The 19858-nt window shown below is 48.5% G+C and overlaps 1 protein-coding gene across 13 annotated transcripts in view; it reads left to right on the forward strand.

Annotated features, from left to right (window-relative positions):
* The window catches only part of Banp (BTG3 associated nuclear protein), an 82535-nt gene that overhangs the window by 27635 nt on the left and 35042 nt on the right, over positions 1-19858 (forward strand). For 8 of the 13 annotated variants that reach the window (XM_046435111.2, XM_046435112.2, XM_058575988.1 and 5 more), the window contains 3 exons: positions 759-958; positions 13100-13216; positions 14763-14938. In XM_046435111.2, the coding sequence (XP_046291067.1) occupies positions 759-958; positions 13100-13216; positions 14763-14938 (493 nt within the window). Of the gene's footprint in view, positions 1-758; positions 959-1872; positions 1997-13099; positions 13217-14762; positions 14939-19858 lie in introns of those variants that run through there. The other 5 variants (XM_058575992.1, XM_058575993.1, XM_058575994.1 and 2 more) reach the window with 2 other exon arrangements.

Genomic DNA, 19858 nt, shown 5'->3' on the forward strand with positions numbered 1-19858 from the left:
GGGCACTCAAGCCTTCAGTCACGGCCGACTAGGAGAGGAAAGAGACGAGACCATGTTCTTCCCATTCTTCGCTATTTTCAGTGTTGACCACTGGGGCCCTGCCACTAACCAGCACCTGAGCTCCAGTTTGGAGATCTCTGTTGCTGGTGGCTCCTAGCAGGGTGGCTGGTGGAGAGTAGAGTCCTCCTGCCTGTCCTGTTTCTAGCCTTTCTGGGTGTGGAGCCATGCAAGGTGGTGCTGACTCGTTGGTCTCAAGACATGTGGTGCTGCTTGTGCTGGCCACCAGGTGGCAGGCTTGCCGTTCCAAAATTTCACAGGAAGGTGGCGATTGGACTCACATCAGAGCACACGGCATCAGTCATCTTTTCAGGGCAGCTGGCATGATATGGGTATACAGGGCTTGTGGTTTTGGGCCCTTCCGGATGTTAGATGCAATCTGTTTTCATTGTTAGCTTTCTGTGTGAACTTACTGAGTAATACAGTAACATGTTAAGGACCCCATAAGTTGTTTATTACATGGGTTTGTGCAAACTGAGAATTGCAACTGCACAAGGAGTAAAACCATGATCAGGGAGTCATGTTTCTGCTGCAGAAGACTGCACTTGTTACATGCTTCTGGAGTGTGCCTGTAAAGCCAGTCCCATTGTAGGGGTGGTCTGCTGGAACATTGCCATCCCGCAGTAGCGGTTTGAAGTTCTTAGAGCTGCCTTCTCATAGTTGAGGATATCCTTCCTAAAGTTTCTCTTCTTCACTTCCAGTCTTTCCTGTACTCCATAAACCAGACAATATGCTTACGGTTGGATAGTATTGAGGCCAAGCTGCAAGCCCTGGAAGCTACTTGCAAATCGTTGGAGGAGAAGCTGGATCTGGTCACCAACAAACAGCATAGCCCTATCCAGGTCCCCATGGTGGCGGGCTCTCCACTTGGCGCCACTCAGACCTGCAACAAAGTGCGATGGTAAGGACAGAGGAGCTTCGGGCCACTGTGGGAAAAACGCTCAGGTCCTTGCCCGGGCTCCGGTTGTTACTTTGTCTGCCATAGATACTGGGTATCTGACTCCGTGGTTCCTAGCTGCTGATTTCACTTAGACCAAAACCAAATACAGGCTCCTTCTGGAGCTTTTCTTTCTGACACAAAGCTGATATATCTTTTCTGTGTACCTAACTACCAAATCTTTGCAAATCTTTGCAGACGTACATTTCTATCTCTATCTGACTGGTCTTTTAGATATTTTTTTCTACAGAGTTTATGTTTATAAACTTTCCATTCAAATCTGTAGCTTTTATTGTGCCTGTTAGAAAATATTTAGACCCTCATCTTAGAGACCTGTGAAGCAGTTGGTGCACTGTTTGTGTTGAAGCTCTGTGGGTAACTTGGTTGGATTGGAAAGATGTCTCAGGTCTTCCGCCTGCTTGTATTCTGCAGGCCCAGGCAGTGTGCCAGGAGGTGAGCTAAGATTCAGGCTCTGGGCATCAGTGACCATGAGTCCTGTTGGCATTGCTGCCCTTTCTCACAGCTGGCTAAGAAGAAGTCATGTTTGTGGCAGTGGGCAAGTTGTGTCTTTGTACTTGGTGAGGGCTTGGAATCCTCCTACTTAAGGCTGTTCTCTTGAGTCCATGGAAAGACAGCAGCCTCCTGCCCTGTGTTGATGGGTGACAGCGGGAACCTGACCTGGAAGGGCTGTAGTGGCCTTGATGATGGTGTGTCCAGTGGCTGCTATACCACCTTGCCCTTGTGTGCTGGTGGCCAGAGCAACATCAGGTGCTCTGTGGACTTCTGAGGGAGTGTGGGAAGGGAGAGGAGGGGCCTGGGGATGCTCAGAGATGCTCAGGAAGGCCAGGGCTTCACCTGTCCTGGTGTGTTTGGGGCAGCTCTGAGGACACCTACTGGCCTGAGGATTCACGTGCCTCCCTGGTATGTTTGCTGCACTGCCTGGTGGCCCTGATCTGCAGCTGGCACTGAAGGAATCTTGGCCTCTCAGGTCCCAACTGCCAGGTGAGCATCATTGCTGGAGTTTCTCTGAGGTAGGTGGGGCAGAGCTCACCATGTTTTCTCCTCACAGACGCTGCTGGCACGCTGTCTCTCTTAGGCTTGCACACCTAAGGACCCAGTACCATTTTAGTACAATTTTTGGAATACCCCTGTATTCTAAAATGTGATGTGTAGGAAGTAAGAATTATAAATAAAAAATTAATAGACTGTCCTAAATGTAATGTGAAGGTGGAATAAAAGGACAGTTGTATATCATATAAAGAAACACATTTTGTGCCAAATGGTCAGCCATGACGAGACCCTGTGCACTGCTGTTTGTGCTCATTTAGTGCAGATTGGCCCAGGGGCTATGCTGACGTTACAGATACCAGCTGCTGGGAGAATATTGCAGAATGGTGAGCAGGAAGTTTCAAATTAAAGGAAAGGATGATTTTCTTTTTAGACTTATAGTTGAGTTCCTGGAAAGTTCAAGTCATATTAAAACTGTGTAAAATGTTTTATGTTGAATGGACCAAGACTCTGGGTTCAGAGTCAGAAGTGTGTGCTGTGCCCAGGTGGTGCTTGGGAAGGCTCCGTCAGGCAACTGTCCCTGTGCTGGAGTGCATCTCAGCCTCCTTGGCTCTTGCCAGGAAATCATGGCGGTGTCTCTCCCGTGGCTGCCACCTCGGCCTGCATCTCGTCACCTCTGCTCATTGCTCTAGGGTGAAACAGAAGGGTACAGCAGCCCCTGCCCTGAGAGCCTTGTGCGTTTGTTCCCAGGATGGTGCCCCAGGCTTCCGTTGCTCCTGCTCTTGTGTTTGGGGCGGGCTGACCTCATGAGCCAGGGAGAGTGGTGTCAGATCTGTAACTGGAATCCCACCATCAGTGTTTGGTGGTGGTCTTGTCTGGGCTAGGGAGGGAGTTGACCCATGTGAGGAGGAGCTTAGAGAAGGAGGAGCGCCAGCTGTGGCTCAGCTTTGAGCGCCTTGTTTAGGAGCTCCATCTTACTGGGCAAGGTGTGCAGGACTCTGGGTGTCACTGTCACCCTGCGTACATGCTCAGCCAAGCTGTGCAGCTGCTTCTTGGTCTGGTTTATTCATATGCAAAACAAAGACAGGAAGTGACATCCAGGGTCCTGCAGGTGTGGTGGTGACCAGGTCCAGGCTCGCTGAGACTTTAGGATAGGTTAGAACCCCATCCCAGGACATAGTGAAAGTCACTAATGCGTAGACACGTTTCATCAAATGGGAGTTACATCGAAGATGTGGGCAGCAAACTGTGGAAATGTCTCCCAAAGCAGGTAAAAATTGGTTGACCTTTGAGTAATAAGGTACTTCTATGAATTGTTTATTTCGGACCTCAGATATTTAAAGTGAAAGCAGTATATAGATCAGCTTGTCTTCTTTCTTTCTTTATTTATTTATGGTACTGGGGATTGAACTCAGGAGCAGTCAACCACTGAGCCACATCCCAGCCCTATTTTGTGTTTTATTTAGAGACAGAGTCTCACGGAGTTGCTCAGTGCCTCGCAGTTGCTGAGGCTGGCTTTGAACTCATGATCTTCCTGCCTCAGCCTCTGGAGCTGCTAGGATTACGGGCAAGTGCCACCTCGCCCAGCTAGCTTGTCTTAAGTCAAATGCTGTTAAAAACACCTATAATTCCTTGGGCCCACCGCTTGTTTGTGGTTTAGATTTACTGAGAACTGGGTGTGTTATCTCACAAATGAAGGCAGGTCCATGGGGATCTTTGAGATGTAAGGAGGCCTCTGGAGCTGCTTTAGCAGCTGTCCCCTGGGAGGCCACGAGTCCTTCATTTGCAGAGTGTGTATGTGGCCCAGACCCTACAGCCAGGAGCATGCACCACTGAGCCCTTTGCACACACAGGTTCACTCTGCTTGTTGGTAATTTCTAGTTAAAACTGGCCTGGACCAGTCTGCTATCAACAGAGTTATTTACTTACTCTTTTCCCTTCTTGGAATGCAGAGATGGTGGAGTACTGCCAGCCTTGGCTGGCATTTCAGATTCAGATTTTCAGATTCTACACCTGGATGAAATTCTTTAAATAAATTCAAGGAAAAAAAGAGAAGAAAAGTCCCGTTTTCTTTGAAGTTAGAGCTTAATCCTTGTAATCAACTTGTTTGTGAGGTTGGTTGGAATCTGATCCAGCAGTGGTGCTCCACTTGAGGATAAAGAAAATGGTCTTGGATTCTCTGAAGTGAGCATTCTTTTCCCCCTTCTGTTAACTTCTTTGAATTCATAGATTTTATGTCAGTGTGCCATAAATTCAGATTTTGTGTGATTTCCATTCTGTGGGCAGAGACGTGAAGTTGTGACCTTGAAGCTGCTTGGAGGAGGGGAGGGAGCCGTGGATGCTGAGGTGCCGTGTGGAGAGCGAGGCTCAATGAGGCCCCCTCTCGTGCGCCGACAGGTGCTTTTCTACAGATGTGAAAATCGTTTTCCTGTACTTCTTTAGGGCTAGACACAGACATTTGCAGAAAGCCCGTTGTGGACGTCACAGCGAGCCTGGAGTGCTGGAGTGAGCGCAACTCGGGCCTGGGGCTGCGACAGCAGCTGCAACTCAGCTGGGCTGAGAGAGTCCCCTGGGCCTGTGGCATCCTGAGGAGCTGGCACCTTGGTGACTCTGTGCAGCTTGGCCCAGGTGTTTCCTTCCTCTTCCCTCCCTCCTGTCGCCCATTTTGCTGTGTTGCCCAGCTGACCTTGAACTCTAGACCCTAGTTCGCCTCGTGCCTCAGCCTTCCAAGTGCTGTCACTGTGGACACTGCCATGTCATCCACTCAAAGCCAGGGGCTTCTGCCGTGTGGGTTTTATTAACTGAGCACATTGACTTAAAAAGTTTGTGTTTTGTTATTTTTAAAAGGAATTTATTTATTTTTTAAAATTAAAAAATCTTGTTTGTATTTCTACAATGTAAAAGCATTTGTAATAAATAAGAGGTTTCTGTACAGTGCTAGTCCTCAGAGTTTAAATAAAAGTGATTTAAAGTCTCTCTTTCAGAGAGATGAGTACCATGAAATTTATGGAAAGGGAATTGTTTTCTTTCTTTTCCTCAGAACTGACCGTTGACCTGGAGTGATCAAGAATGATTTAAATTAAACGATTTAAACCTTCGGCATGCTGGTTGCTGATTCTATTTCCCAGAGGATCTTTTGTTCTACATGTGGATGGATGTTGGTGAATAGGCTTTTCTGTACACCCTCCCTAACCCCCACTCTCCCCTGTAGACATTTGGCTTCTTGGTAGAGCTCAGCTCATGCTGAGCATCACTGTTGTGGCCACTGGGCACTTGAGGGTCTTGGCTTGGGGACACTGCCTGTTCCCATGATGGGGCCATCGATATTCTTGGTCCACAGTCAAGCATTTCATGGGCTTTAGGATGTGGCAAACTCAAGGCAGGGCTGAGTGAATTGGGAGAAATGGTTTGATCTTGGTCGTGACAGATTTGTTTAAACCTTTCTTATCTAATTTTGAATTTCGGATGTTTCTGTTTGATTTTATGATTCCTTTTCCTGGACTACACTCTCTTGCACAGCTGTACACTTTGGTGGCCTGATTGTGATCTCCTGTGCATGTCAGAGCTGGGTGCTTGCCCGAGGAAGCATGAGGTCCACATGCATGCACCCTAGTGGATCAGTGACATGGTCAGATGACAGAGGCCGTCTAACAGCTAGGGCTGATAGTCACCGTGGGCAGACATCTCAGCAGAGTGTGTGTGTTCCCACGATCTGCAGCTCTTCTCTAGTGTCAGCATCTCTCATAACTCGTGGATGGGACCGTGTTGACTAGATCATTCTGGAAAGAACTGCCATCCCGAGAGTTGAGACCTCTGGGTCATGAACCTGTCGAACCACTTCATTTATTCAACTCATTAATTTCTTTCAGCAGTATTTTTACAATTTTCAGAGTATAGCAACTGCAAATATATCATTAAATTTGTCTTCACATACTTTGTACATGTAGATTCTATGTTTTAAATTTCAATCTCTACTTGTTCAGATTTTTTTTTCTTTAACTTTTGTTGGGGTTCCAGTGCTTGGGATCAAATTCGGGACCTCAAGCATGCTAGACAGGTGCTTTACCACTGAGCCACACTCCAGCTCCCAAATTCACTTACTCCAGTGGCTTTTCTGTAGGATTAAAAAAAAAAAAAGGTGCATAACTTTGTATTTATCCTTTCTTTCAAATTTCTGTACCTTTCTTTACTGCATGGACTGTGTCTCCATGTTGTGCTGTCCCTGTCCCCTTGCTCTGATTCGGGGATAAAGCCTCCAGCCTTTAGCCATCACGTGTGGCAGCAGCTGCACGTGTTCCTGGTACTCTTTCCTAGGATATGGTTCCCCTCCTTCTCCCTGTTCTGTGGAGCTCCTGTGTGAACAGGCACTGGGACTCCCCGTGCTGAATGCTTCTACCTGAGATGAGCCAACGAGGTGAACTCTCCTGCTGGTTCCCAGGTGAAGCCAGCCTTGCGTGTCCGTGATGGTGACCTGACCTGAGCACAGTGTGCCGCCTCTTTTGTGTGCTACTAGGTTGACTTGCTGTAATTAGTGGGGGCTTTTCTCATCCATGCTCAGGGGGCACATTAGTCTGTAATTGCCTTTTTTTGATGTTATATTAGTCTGTGTTATTAGAATGATGCTGATCTCAAAAGTGAGATGGGAAGTTGCTTCTCATTGTGCTTCTGTAGGTTCAGCTTTGGTTTTCCTTAAATAATTGATAGAATTTGCCAAAGACCCTCCTGGGCCCTAGGCTTGAAATCATGAATTCAGTTTCTTATAAATATAGGACTTCAAAAAATATGGAACTTCTTGGGTTTGTGTTGTGTGATTTTCCTTTTCATCTAAATGCAGAATTAAATAGCTTAATCTTGATCCCAGTGTTTCCACGGTGTCTGAAATGTGTGTAGGTCCACGTGGCATTGAGACACCATGTTTCTGTGGGCTCTTCTGGTCTGCAGCAGCTTCTCAGACTGCCCTTGATTTTGATGGCTTTTTGAGAAATACTGATTAGGTGCTTTGCAGGATGTCTGTCCACTGGCATTTGTCTTCTCCTTTCCTCCTGATCTCATGGGGATGGTGGATGTTGGAGGACCGCTCCAGAGGTGAAGTGCCCTTCCCTCATCCCATCAAGGTCCACACCATCTGCCGGACTCGTCCATGGCTGGTGTTGGTGCAGAGTGTTTGCCAGACTTGCCCCGAGGAGGGAGTGCCTCTCTCCTCCCTGCCATGCTTCCTGGAGGAGGTTGCTGTGCCCAGCTTCCACTTACGGAGTGGGGCACTGTTCTCACTTCCCAAGGTGGGCCTGTCTTCACGAGGCGGTTGTCTCAACTCTCCTGTTTATTTGTCTAGCTGGTTACTCACATCAGTGTGGACTCATGGGTATTTATTAAAGTAGGTGGAATCAGTGTGACTTTATTTCTTCACTCTGTTGTCCAGCTCTGGCCATTGGTGCTCTCTCTGTTGGCTCTGGTGTCCTGTGGCCTGCCCCTGTCATGGTGGACTTCTTGGTTTGAGCACTTCCTTCCTTACCAGGTGTGGCTAGGTGCTTCCCTAGGCTCATCCCAGGCGAGAATTGGCCATTTTCCTTATAACCTTATATTGGGAAAAGGTGATAGAGACTCAGATCTTGGATAAGGCGTCTGGAGAGGTGGAGGGTCCTGGCGCAGGTCCATTGTCCACGGGCTTATAGTCAAGTCTTCTCTTACATGTGGTCAGAGTGCTGGTGTCCACCTGAGTTAGTCTCCCGTTCTTGTTTGCTTTCTTATCAGAAGTACATTACCCACTGACTCACTGTCCTGATTTGGGGCTCTTGGTTTTGGGATTCAGAATTCTGTGGTGTGCAGTGTGACTTCTGAGGAGCCAGGTCTTGAGCCTTCTAGAGCTGCTTGGCTCTGGAAGCTCCTTTCCTCCTGTAGCCAGTTTTTGAGGTGGGTTGTACCCGGCTCTTCCCATTTCTATGGAGCACTTGGCTGTTGGGATCGTTTAATGCTGTGCTTTGCTTATCTTGTTGTATATTGGAAAGGAATTTTTAATGCTAACTTATCCTTGAGTATTTATTTTGGGATTTTAGCTTTTATGAATTTTTAATCTTTAACCAGTGAGCAATAGCAATAAACCTTTTAGGACAAGTTTTTGCCCCAGCTTGGCTAATTGGACGCTTTTTGTGTTGACTGGGTGGCAGGAGCTGTTAGGATGTGGGCTGGCAAGGTGGTCATGCCTCTGGCTGTGCCCTTGTGGGCTGGGTGGATGTGGCCTTGGAGGCATAGCTGCCCATGGGGTCTCCATGCCCGGGGCCTTTCCGTTCTTTGGCCATGCCAGCCCTGGCCTCAGGCTCTGGGAGGGGAGGGCTGGAGCTGGTATGATTCTCCGCTCACAGTCCAGCGGTGAGCCCTGGTCGCAGGGCTGCTTTTGCAGGTGAGGGGGCCAGGAAGTGTAGTCTGGCTGCACAGTGCTCCTGGGACAGTGCTGCTTGTGGAAGGGCAAGTGGGGGCTTGTGAATGCCCCAGCCTGCCTGCCACACTGGGGCTGGAGGACTTGGGGGTGTCTGGCTTCATTGTTTTCTGTGGTCCCTCCATTCCCCTCCTCCTGCTGAAACTAAGCCTGGAAAAGAAGTGCAGGAGCCCACAGAGCATGATCTTACTTTCTGCCACCCCGTTTTTTTCCTGGTCCTGGGGATTGAACCCAGGGTGCTCTATCACTGAGCTACACTCCCAGTGCTTTTATTTATTTTTATTTTTATTTATTTATTTTTTTTAGAGAGAGTGAGAGAATTTTAATATTTATTTTTTAGTATTTGGCGGACACAACATCTTTGTCTGTATGTGGTGCTGAGGATCGAACCCGGGCCGCCCGCATGCCAGGCGAGCGCGCTACCGCTTGAGCCACATCCCCAGCCCTTTTTTTTTATTTTTAGACAGTTGCAGAGGCTGGCCTTGAACTTAGGTTCCCCTGCCTCAGTCTCCTGAACAGTTGGGATGACAGGTGTGTGTGCTGGCCTGACCTGGGTTCTTGTACCTTATGCAGGAGCATAAATGTGAAAACGCATAGGAGAATGTGTACTGTCTGGAATTTTAAAAGAAATCTGTCAACTTGCCTTATAATTAGAAAGCAGAAAAATTATTTGAATTCTTGAGTGTTAGCTTGCTTCTGAGACATTTTTTCCTTTGAGATAATTCACAAAAACAGAAAATTAATATAATACAGATTTCCCAAACTGAACTCGGTGCGTAGTTAACATGAGTTGCAAAAGGAATGCTGACCTGCACCAGCATAGGATGACACACCATGCTGGTGCAGGTCGGCATCCCTTTTGCAGCTCAGTCTTCAAGTGTTTGCTCAGTATTCAGATTAGTTTCTCTTGCCTCCCACAGAAGACAGAGTGGGCCACTGTGTGGTCAGCAGTGCCAGGTGGCCTGGCTCCCAAAGTGGGGATGGGACAGTATTGGTCAGCGGCTGTGCAGCTTGCTAAGTTGCTGAGGGAGGCCCTGAACTGAGGGCACACGTGGTTTGGGTTTGTGGGGGCCGCCTGGAGTGGAGCCCTGAGTCCTTGTCTGCACGTGACCATGGCATGTGTGGTGTTCCAAGCTTTCCACTACAAACAACTGATTGGTAGTGGCCTTTTGTATTAAAATGTGGCAAATACAAATTCATGAGAAGTACTTTAAATACTATATTTTTCAGGGAGAGGATATTTTTTAAAAATTTTGTTTAGTTGTTGATGGGCTTTTATTTTTATTTATTTACATGCGGTGCTAAGGATTGAACCCAGTGCCTCACACATACACATGCTCTGCCACTGAGCCACAGCCCTAGCCCAGAAGAGGGTACTTTTGTGTCTTGATTTTGGTAGGCTTTTTTTTTTTTTTTTTTCTTGCATGTACTTGAACAAAGCCTGAGATGGCCCTTGTTTGGGTGGATGATGAGCCAAGGGAGAGAAGAGTTAATTTTCTATAATAGTAGACGTGGGCCTGCTCTGGCTGGGCTCAAGGACCAGCTGCATGAGCCGTGGAGCCAGGGGAGCTCGCCTCTGGAAAGCGCTCCTTGAGTCCGTGCGGCGATGCCCCAGTGTTCTCAAGGTCCGTGGATGTCTTTGAACCAAGCAGACAAAGGTCTCCTGCACATGGCAGACCCACGCCTTGTAAGTAAACTGCTCAGCAGAAAAGGTGCAAGTCCAGAGGAAGCCCGGAGAGCACAGTGAACCTCCAAATGGTGCCACGTGTACAGGTGCATAGTTTTGCTGTTTAGCTTTTTTAAAAATTTTGTTTTTAATTAATAATTAAGTAATTTTGTGGTACTAGGGATTGAACCCAGGGGTACTCTACCACTGAGCTACACCCCAGCCCTTTTTATTTTTATTTTTGAGGCAGGGACTTGCTAAGTTGCTGAGGCTGGCCTTGAACTTGCAATCTTCCTGCCTCCGCCTCCCAAATTGCTGGGATCACAAGTGTGTACCACTGTGTATGGCTGTTGTTCAGATTTTAAAACAGTCACCCATCAGAATTACCCGGGGGACTTGTAAAAGTGAGAAAAGGCCCCAATCTCTCTTTGGGGGATTCCAACTTCCCTAGAAAGTTCTGGTGTGTAGGAAGCAGTGCTCGGTAGCTTGCTCTGTGGATTTTGTTTCAGGAAGTCTACTCTGTGTGTCACAGAAGCATTTGGGCTCTGGTCCAACCTTGCTGTGCTTCCGTGTGGTTACACAGATGTGTGCCTGGGGTCAAGCTGCCCAGAGCCAGAGGCACACCCCGACACACACAGGTACAGAAAATGGTGAAGTCCAGGCAGGGGCTCTGGTCTCACCCCAGGGTTGTTTCCTACGGTTGTTACCGTGGCACAGATGACACACGTGTCACCACTGGGGGATGCTGGGGAATGGTTCACAGGACTCAATGTGCTGTTTTTCTGCAACTTTCTGTGAATCTGTAATTATTTAAAACATGTGTCAGGGCTCAACCAGAGAGGCAAAACCAGTTGGGGGCATGCATGTGTACGTGTGTGTGTGTGTGTGTGTGTGTGAGAGAGAGAGAGAGAGAGAGAGAGAGAGAGAACTCTAAAGCCACAAGGGATTTATTTCAAGCAACTGCCCACACAGTTGTGGGCTGCTGCGCAGGTGTGGAGTCTGTGGATGGGTGGGGAAGGCATAGCAGTCTGGGCCTGCAGGCAGGAGCTGTTTGGAGGCAGGCTGGGGGGCACACAGACCTCTGAAGGGACCACCCGGGATAATCTCTCCTTTGGTGGACTGGGGTGGACCAGTGAGGACTTTAATCCTGTTTGCAAAATCCCTTTCCATCCCAGGCATCCCAGAAGTAGTGAGTGAAAAAGAGGAAACACGGCTTGTGGCCAGCCTGTGGCTTGGAGAGAAAGCATGGGCATGTTCAGAATGTCAGACCCTCCAGGAAAGTTCATCATTTTCACCCCGGTTTCTGGGAAAGGCTTCCAGCGCACATACGTGCACATCTACGTTTATTTGTGCATTTTTGGCACTTAATATTATTGTGATACTTTTCTCATATCATCCCTTAGATAACTACTACTTTTTTGTGTGATTCTAGGCATGGAATCGAGGGCCCTGTGTGTGCCAGGCAACTGCTCTTCCATGTGATATGGAAGTTCCATAGCTTAGCTTTTGAAAAATGGAGTATTCTTTGTACTAAATATTCTTTGATACAATTCAAAGTTGATAGGCTTGCATAAATATCAAACCCATAGAAGTCATTTTAGTCCCTTGATTGGCACATATGAGATTGTTGGAGGCTGAATCTGGCTGCAGTGATCAGATAGTCAGTGTCTCCTGGAGGGTGAGGCAGCTCAGCGGCAGAGCACTTGCCTAGCACACACCTGGCCCTGAGTTCCATTCCCAGCACTGCAAAAAAGGAAGGAAAAATTACCTGGTTCCTTTAAAAAAAAAAAAAAAAAAAAATATATATATATATATTTAGTTGTTGATGGACCTTTATTTGTTTATCTTTCTGTCTGTCTATCTATGTATCTATGGTGCTGAGGACTGAACCCAGTGCTTCATATGTGCTAGGCAAGGGCTGTGCCACTGAGCCACAACCCCAGCCCTACCCGGTTCCTTTTGATACCTGACCGGTGGATAATTCATCATGGTTTGGTGGGTTACTTTAGGTGTTACCAAAGAACAAGTAGAATGATCGAAAGATAATAATACCTTTTAATGATGTTCCATCTTGGAAAACCAGCTGTGGTCCTGTGACAGACTGGGGGCCTACTGAGGTGCTGTTTTTGTACCTGAGGCGGGTGGTTCAGTCATATGGCTGTGACGCCAGGCTGATTTCATGTGTGCCAATCACAGATGAACAGTCTTTTTTCCCAGGAAAGGATGTTTTATTCACTGGTAGTATGACTTTGTATTTTTAGTGCTAGTTCTTTTTGCTTCCCAACAGATCACAGCAAGGCATACTTTAGAAAATTTCTTGTGACCATAAAGTGCTAAGGGTTGAAAAATCAATGATTGAAAATACAAATGAGATTGTGCCTCAGGAGTCAGTTGCACGCCTGTAGTGCTTCCTCCAGGGTGTTGCTGGCTCTGGTGGCTTCTGGGTTGTGGCCATTGACCTTTCCTAGAATCTTTTTTCTTCAGAGCACAGCCCAAGGCCCCGTGGCTGTGGCCTGTGTGCTTTCTAGGAGAGCCCGCAGCTAGCACACACTGTGTGTCTTTTGGCCACCTGATGCGACGGCTGCCCCTGGCTCCCTGGAGCTGGTGTGTGCAGTGACACTGGTCTACATCGACATCAGCTGGAACGGGTCGGGAAAGGCAGGCTGGTTTTCACAGTGTGACACTCATGCTGGACAACTCGCGGTGCCAACTCGCGGTGCCTCCGCCTGTTGTGCACAGACTATTTAAGTGCCCTCTGCCCAGCTGTCCCGCAGAATGTACCTGTGAGTTAGGAAGGTAAACTCTCAGTTAAGAAGCTCCCTTTGAGTTTATTCTTAGCTAGTGCAAATTAATTGATGCCTGCCTGGGACCACCTCCTTCCCTCCCTCTTCCCTCGAGCAGGCACTGGGAGCTGACTGTATTGAATGACTCTGATGTGCTGACAATGAATGTTGTTGTTTTAAGGTCTTCTTTTTCTTGTGATTCTTTTGTTCCGTAGCGTCGTCCCCCAGACTACAGTAATACTCAACAATGATCGGCAGAACGCCATTGTAGCCAAGATGGAAGACCCCTTGAGCAACAGGGCACCGGATTCCCTGGAAAATATCATTAGCAAGTCAGTAGCCACGCACCACCCCACCTTTCCCTGCCTCTGTGATGAGAATAAGTCAATGTCCCCAGCCAGGGCACGGTTGAAATATGTGGTCCTTCTCTGTTCACGGGTGATCCTGGCAGGCACAACTTGGTTCTGTGCAGTCAGGAGGGCCAGTACAGCGCTCAGTGTGGGAGTGGGGGTAGGCCAAGAGACCACACCCTGATTCACAGCCACACAGTGAGGGGCCAAGGGACGTCTATGTTGGAGCTGATGCGTGATGGAGGGGGATGGCAGTGTGTTTTCACAGTGGTCAGTTGGTCATTCTGTCTGTCCCTATAAGCAGCATGTCAGGCAACCAGACACCTCTCTTGAGTTGGCTGAATGAGATGGGTATGTTGAGTTTCTGGCTTTTTCTTGCACCCTTTTCTTTTGAGACACATTGAGTGGAAGTATGGTGGAGTGGGAGTGGACAGAGAGCACTGGTGCCCACCCAGGGGCGGCTGGAGCCACCACAGGTGCCCTCTGCCCAATGCTCTGAGCTGTGCACATCCCTGTGAGGGTCATTGTTGCTTTTCGTTTCCATCTGTGTCTTCACAACGTTCTGTTTTGCTTTTTCTCAGTCTCTTCTGCAGATTGTTGCTCCTCTAGGTTTGTCCCGGTTCCTCGTTGTCTTGGTCCAGCCCTGTAGGAAGCAGCTGCAGTCTCTGGGTGGGTGGTGGGGTGCCCCAAGGCCAGCCAGGCTGCTGGGCCGAGTCCAGCCGGTCGGTCTGAGTGGAGGAGCCACTTTAGGAAGCGTGATGGGCAGCTCCCCCCTCCGAGGACAGCTAGGACCTTAAACGCCTTTTTTGACTTTGTAACAGGGAACTAGTGCTTCCTTTTCCTCTGGGTGCTGAGCAGGCCACGGTCAGGGATGATGACCATTTAGAAGGCAGGTCATCAGTAGTCCTTAGAGTGCTCTCTGCAGCTGGCCCTGCTGTGTTGGCAGGACTTCATTGCTGCATGCCACCAGCCCTTGTGATGAGAGTAGCTCTCAGGGAACTCCTGGGATTCGAAACTGGCCTTAGAAACCCACACCATGGTTTGTCCGTGGGAATAACTGGGAGTGTGATTGCGGTTTTGGAGGCTGAGTCACCTCTCAGATGTCTGAGCGGAGGGATGGGCTATCTGGAGCTCTGGGCTCCCTTCCTCTTCATTTTGTCTTTCCTCCAACACAGCCCTAAAAATGACTCTTACTCAAGCCAGCATTTCATAGCATAGCCTCTCCACCCAGAAAGCCGCGTTCCAGGCCCAGGTCACAGTGAGTCTCGATCCACCTCTCTTGTGGTGTAAATATTTTCTTTAAACCTTCATTTTATTTCGTACCATTTCTTTCAGCCCCAGACTGTTTCTCCATTAAATTGCTATTAGTCTTCGTAGAAAAGCTGTGTGGGGAGACATTGGTCCATTGGTCCATGCTCAGTCAGATGCTGTGGTCACCGGGAAGAGGACTGTCCAGTGAGTCAGGGCTGACCTCGGCGTGTTGCCCAAGTCACTCTCACCACAGGCTGCTGTGCTTGCTTCCCGCCAGCGCTGTTCCCGGGCGGCGGCAGAACACCATCGTGGTGAAGGTGCCGGGACAGGACGACAGCCACTATGAGGACGGGGAGAGCGGCTCGGAGGCCAGCGACTCTGTGTCCAGCTGCGGCCAGCCGGGGAGCCAGAGCATCGGGAGCAACGTCACCCTCATCACCTTGAACTCGGAAGGTGTGTCCCTAGGGCTGCTTTTCTGCTTGGCCAGCACAGTGATTGTGACAGCCTTGTTTTCATCATTTTAGGAAAGAAGTACACACTTATTGTCTTTAAGAAAAGTGAAATGATGTAGAAATAAAGGTGAAGTGCAATAGCTTGGAACTGGGTGGTGGTGCACGCTCCAGGAGGCCGCGGAGGCTGAGGCAGAGGGATGACAGTTCAGAAGTCTGCGAGGCCCTAAACAGCTCGGTGGGAGCCTGCTCAAATAACAGTACACGGCCTGGGATGTGCTGCATGGTCAGGTGCCCCTGGGCTCTGTCCCTGGTGTGGGGTCCTTCTGTGTCCGCGTGTACACCTGATGACTTTGCAGCTCACCTTTCACTGTTTTCTAGAGTAGGCTCTTTCCACGTTGATACAGACGTCACTTCCAGGTCATGCATTTAGCAACTTTCTGATGCTCCCTGCTGGTGGCAGTCCTGTCCTGTTCTTGTTCCTTGGCAGCCGCAGGCTCGCACTCTCTGCACCGCAGCTGGACGTGGACCCCGAGGTGCTGGGCTGAGAGATGCTGTTTGTTCTAGTTATGGCACACGCTGCCGCTCCTGACCGGGGTCTGCACGGACGGGTGGGAAGGCTGGTAGCTGGGTCTGTCTGTGTTCCCTGGACTCCTGCCCAGGGCTTCTGGGAGCCCCAAGGTGGGGATGGTCCTTCTCTCCTGAGGGGTCCGAGGTACCCTCTTGCCTGTCTCTTGGCCTGTGGAAACAGCCCCATGTGCCTTTGAAAGGCTTCATGTCACCTGGAGTCCTCATGTGCTCTTGTGACTAACTTTGTAGCCACCATAAGTGACATTGTTACCACAGCATGAACAACATGCACAAAGCCCTAGATTTGACCCCAGCACTGCAGCAGAACAACACAGAGCGACAACACGGGGAGAACGGCAAGAACCAGGCCGACTCCGCTGTGTCTGCAGAGCTCTGAGGCTGGGTTTCATTTACCAGGGAGGTTTTCCTGCTTCCCCATCTCAGTTATTGGTTTTTTCCTATAAACAGGATGTAGGTTTGTCAGCTTAACAAAGAGTTTTCTGTTAGAGAAACTGGTTACCGTGGCTGAAAACACTCGATTAAATGTTTTTTCAGAAATTGCTTTTACTTCTACTAAATTGCTAGGAGTTAGATGGCAGAACAGTGAGGAAAAAAGAGGTAACCTTTTAAAAAAAGCTTGTATACCATAAAGTCGACTGTGTTAAAGCATCCATTTCAGTGGTTGTGACACTTGCTCTGGAATGCCCCCCACGGGCACCTGTGGAAGTCTTGGTTGGGGTCTGCAGTGTTATTGGGAGGTGTGGAGCCTTTAAGAGGAGGGGCCTAGTGGGAGGATGTTAGGTCATGGGGTATGCCCACGAAAGGACTGGGCTCTCTTTGCTTCCTGGAGGGCCACCCTGAGGTGAGCCGGCCTCCTCTGCCTGTGCTCTCTCCATGACATGCTGTGCTATCTCAGGACCAAAGCCAAGGGGCCAGGTGACCATGGACTAAACCCTTTGAAACCCTGAGCCAGAATAAATCTTTCCTCCTCAGTTGTCTTACCTTGTGTACGTGTGACAGGGACAGAGGTGGCTGATTTCATGGTGGCTAGTGTATTCATAAGGATACAACCATCACCTTTATCTAATTCTAGAACTGTTTTTTGTGGGGTGGGTGCCAGGGATTGAACTCGGGGGCACTCGACCACTGAGCCACCCCTCAGCCCTATTTTGTATTTTATTTAGAGATGGTCTCACTGAATTGCTTAGCGCCTTGCTTTTGCTGAGGCTGGCTTTGAACTCCATCCTCCTGCCTCAGCCTCCTAGTTGCTGGGATTATAGGCATGTGCCACCGGTCCCAGCTAGAATGTTTTTATCTCTGAAAGAAACCCTCCCCCTGTAGCAGTGACTCCCCTTCCACCCTCGCCCTTCCAGCTCACCTCTGTCTCAAGGGGCTTGCCTGCTGTGTACATTTCACTAAATGGACTCCCTGTCCAGGTGGTGGCCTGCAGCAGTAGCTGCATAGTATTGTAGCATTCGTAGCTGAATAGCATTGTCCTTTGTCAGTTGATGGGCATTTGAGTTACTTCCACTTTGTGGCTGCTATAAATTATGCTTTACGTATTTACATATGGGTGAACCGCCAGGTGAGGGCAACTGGCTCCTTTACACCAAGTGTGAGGAGAAGAGGGTGCAGCCGATTCCCTCCTCGTGGAACCCTGTGAGGCTCACTGCAGGACCGCAGGGGAGATGGGTTGCTCTCCTCCTCCACGTGGATTTTGCGCAGTTGGTCTGGTTAGCCACGTAGGCCTTGGGTTCAGTTAGTGTAAACCACTCCAGCTAAAGAGCAAAACATCCCTGGGAGTCTTGAAAACAAAAATTCCCCCTTACAAACTTTTGTCTGAGTGTGGTTGGTCAGCGTCACACGTGTCTGCTGGGGAAGCGCTGCCTGGCGCTGAGAGGAAGGTGGGGAGCACTGGTGTCTGGACAGGTGCTGTTCACCTCCTAGGGAAAGCGCGGGTTTCTTTACGTCTGAGTTCAGGTTCTTTAAATACGAGATGCCACTCCATGTAAGACATATGTCTTTATTTGATTTTTTATTTTTAAGACATGCTTCTTAGCAGAGGCTTTGAGCACAGTGTTAAGACCACGTGGAAAGCTGACTGTTTCTGCCACAGGGATCTTGAGCTGTAGCACAGGGTGTTAGGATCAGACTAGAGACATTTTTCCAGTTTAAGATTTTACTTTGTTTTGAAGAAAGGTCAGAGTTCAGATAGTTCCACCTTCTCAGCCATCACAAGAGGACACGGATGGGTCTGTTGCTGCTCTCTGGGGGATGGACACGCCCGCAGCATGTCATGTCCGGAAGGACACGTCTGCAGCATGTCCTGTTGGGAACTCGGCTAGCTGAGCCGCCATGTTGGTTCAGTGGTTTGGTGAAGGCTGTTTGGAGACGGAGGGTCCTCTTTAAGTGATTGCTGTGTCTGTAAATCCTGGAAGAGCAGCCAGTCCTGAAGGTCTCTTTCATCAACTCACTGTTGAGGGCAGTGGCGTCCCTGACCTTCGGTAGGACTTGTGCGTGCTGGGACACAGATTAGCTGCCCAGTACGGGTGCTGCCCTGGCTGGAGCAGCTGCCGGGCAGGGAGCATCAGGGCAGCAGGTGCCTGTTGGAGAAGCAGTACACATGCGGGGTGCTCTTGGGTAGTAGGCTTGTCTTTGGAGTGTTTCTGTGGTCCCTGGTAAGAGCCAAGAGCTACAAGTGTACAGATTGTTTTTGTCGTCTTGTGTAAATATTTAAGTGTCTGAAGTCTACAGAATCATGAATTTCAAAGCAGTTTTCTTTTTTTAATTTTTAGTTGTAGATGGACACAATACCTTTATTTTATTTATTTTTATGTGGTGCTGAGGATCGAACCCAGTGCCTCACAGATGCTAGGCAAGTGCTCTACCACTGAGCTACAGCCCCAACCCCTCAAAGCAGTGTTTACTTAAGAATTCCAAATGCCATTTTACATCAGGCTTGGAGTCAGTTTATTATACTGCAAAGGTGACAGCTCAAGTTTTATCCTACTTTTTTAACTTTTGTTGATGATGTAAACTTCATTTGAATGAGAAAAAAGGTAACTCTTAATTGTTCAAAGCACTGACCACTAAACTCAGTTCTTGAGTTTATCTTCCACTGGTGGTTTGGGTCCTGGTGCACTCCTGTCATTGAGCACTGGAAGTGTGGGCAGATGGAGTTAGAGAAGCAAATTAGCTAAAATGCACAAAATTAAGGAATTCAGTTAGGTTTCTAATAAAGCACTTTAATTCCCGCAGTGGAGGCATTTAATAATTCCTGGAAAACTTGACTCATCCTGCATATCAAAGTTGGGTGCCGACTGTACTTTGGTGACTTCTTGTCTCCGTCGGGTTCTGAGTGCTCTGGAGCCAGCATGGCGGCCTCTGGCACTGTGATGTGCTGAGCAAGGGCAGCCAGGCAGAGGCTGGGAATCTTCTTTTTCAGAGGCCATCAGTCAGGAGAGCTGGCAGACATGTCCTGCAGGATGTTGTTGGCGCTGTGCACTGCCAAGTCAGATTAATAACAATTTGCTGTGTTTACAAAATGTCAGCCATACATATGCAAAGGAGGAAATTTTGCCAAAAACATTCTTTGAACATTTATCTTACATGTATTTTAGCATAAATTGTTATACATGAGCACATTTTCATGGGATCATGAATCGGCCTCTGAGAAGAGTGACATGGTCAGTCTGGTGACCTAAGGGAACAGAGTTACTCCAGACAGACTGGCCTGGGATGTGAGTGGTCTCAAGCCCAGCATGTTGCCTCTGTTTCTGCTGTGCCAGGGGTGGCAGGACATGCAGCCTGGGACACTGGGCCTAGTCATGAGCATGCGGCACGTTTTGCTTAGTAGGTAGGAGTTCACCAGTGGCCTCCAAGGAAGGTAGGAGGCAGGTGTGGCAGGATGCACATCATGCTTCAGACTTTGACCTCATTAGCTGTTTGTGTCATTGTGAGCAACCAGGGTATCAGAGGTGTCCAGCCACAGAGAACTGGGCCCATGGCAGGGCCTTGGACCCTCCCTCTGGAGTGACTGCATGACCAAGTCTTTTTAATCAGTGACTAAATAGTGATGTTTGCACATTACTAGTAGTATGTTTACGATAGAATCGTTGGTTGGTTTACAATTACCCTCTCAAAAAAAAAAAGAAAGAAAAGAAAAGAAAAAAAGTAGCCCATGGTGGAGGGGTAAGTAAAGAAAAGAAGGCATTTTGAGAGAAAATGGTAGAATATATCCATTTCTAAATTGATGTCTCTGTAATTTGTAGTTTGTGGAGTGTCAATGGAATGGATTTCTAAAATTCTCAAATTCTGTGTCAGATAATCATCAAGTCCCAATAGGATGGTTCTT

This window comes from Marmota monax, unplaced genomic scaffold (assembly GCF_021218885.2).
Source record: "Marmota monax isolate L192 unplaced genomic scaffold, Marmota_monax_Labrador192_F-V1.1 WCK01_AAM20220418_F8-fsc00024, whole genome shotgun sequence".
NCBI lineage: Eukaryota > Metazoa > Chordata > Mammalia > Rodentia > Sciuridae > Marmota > Marmota monax.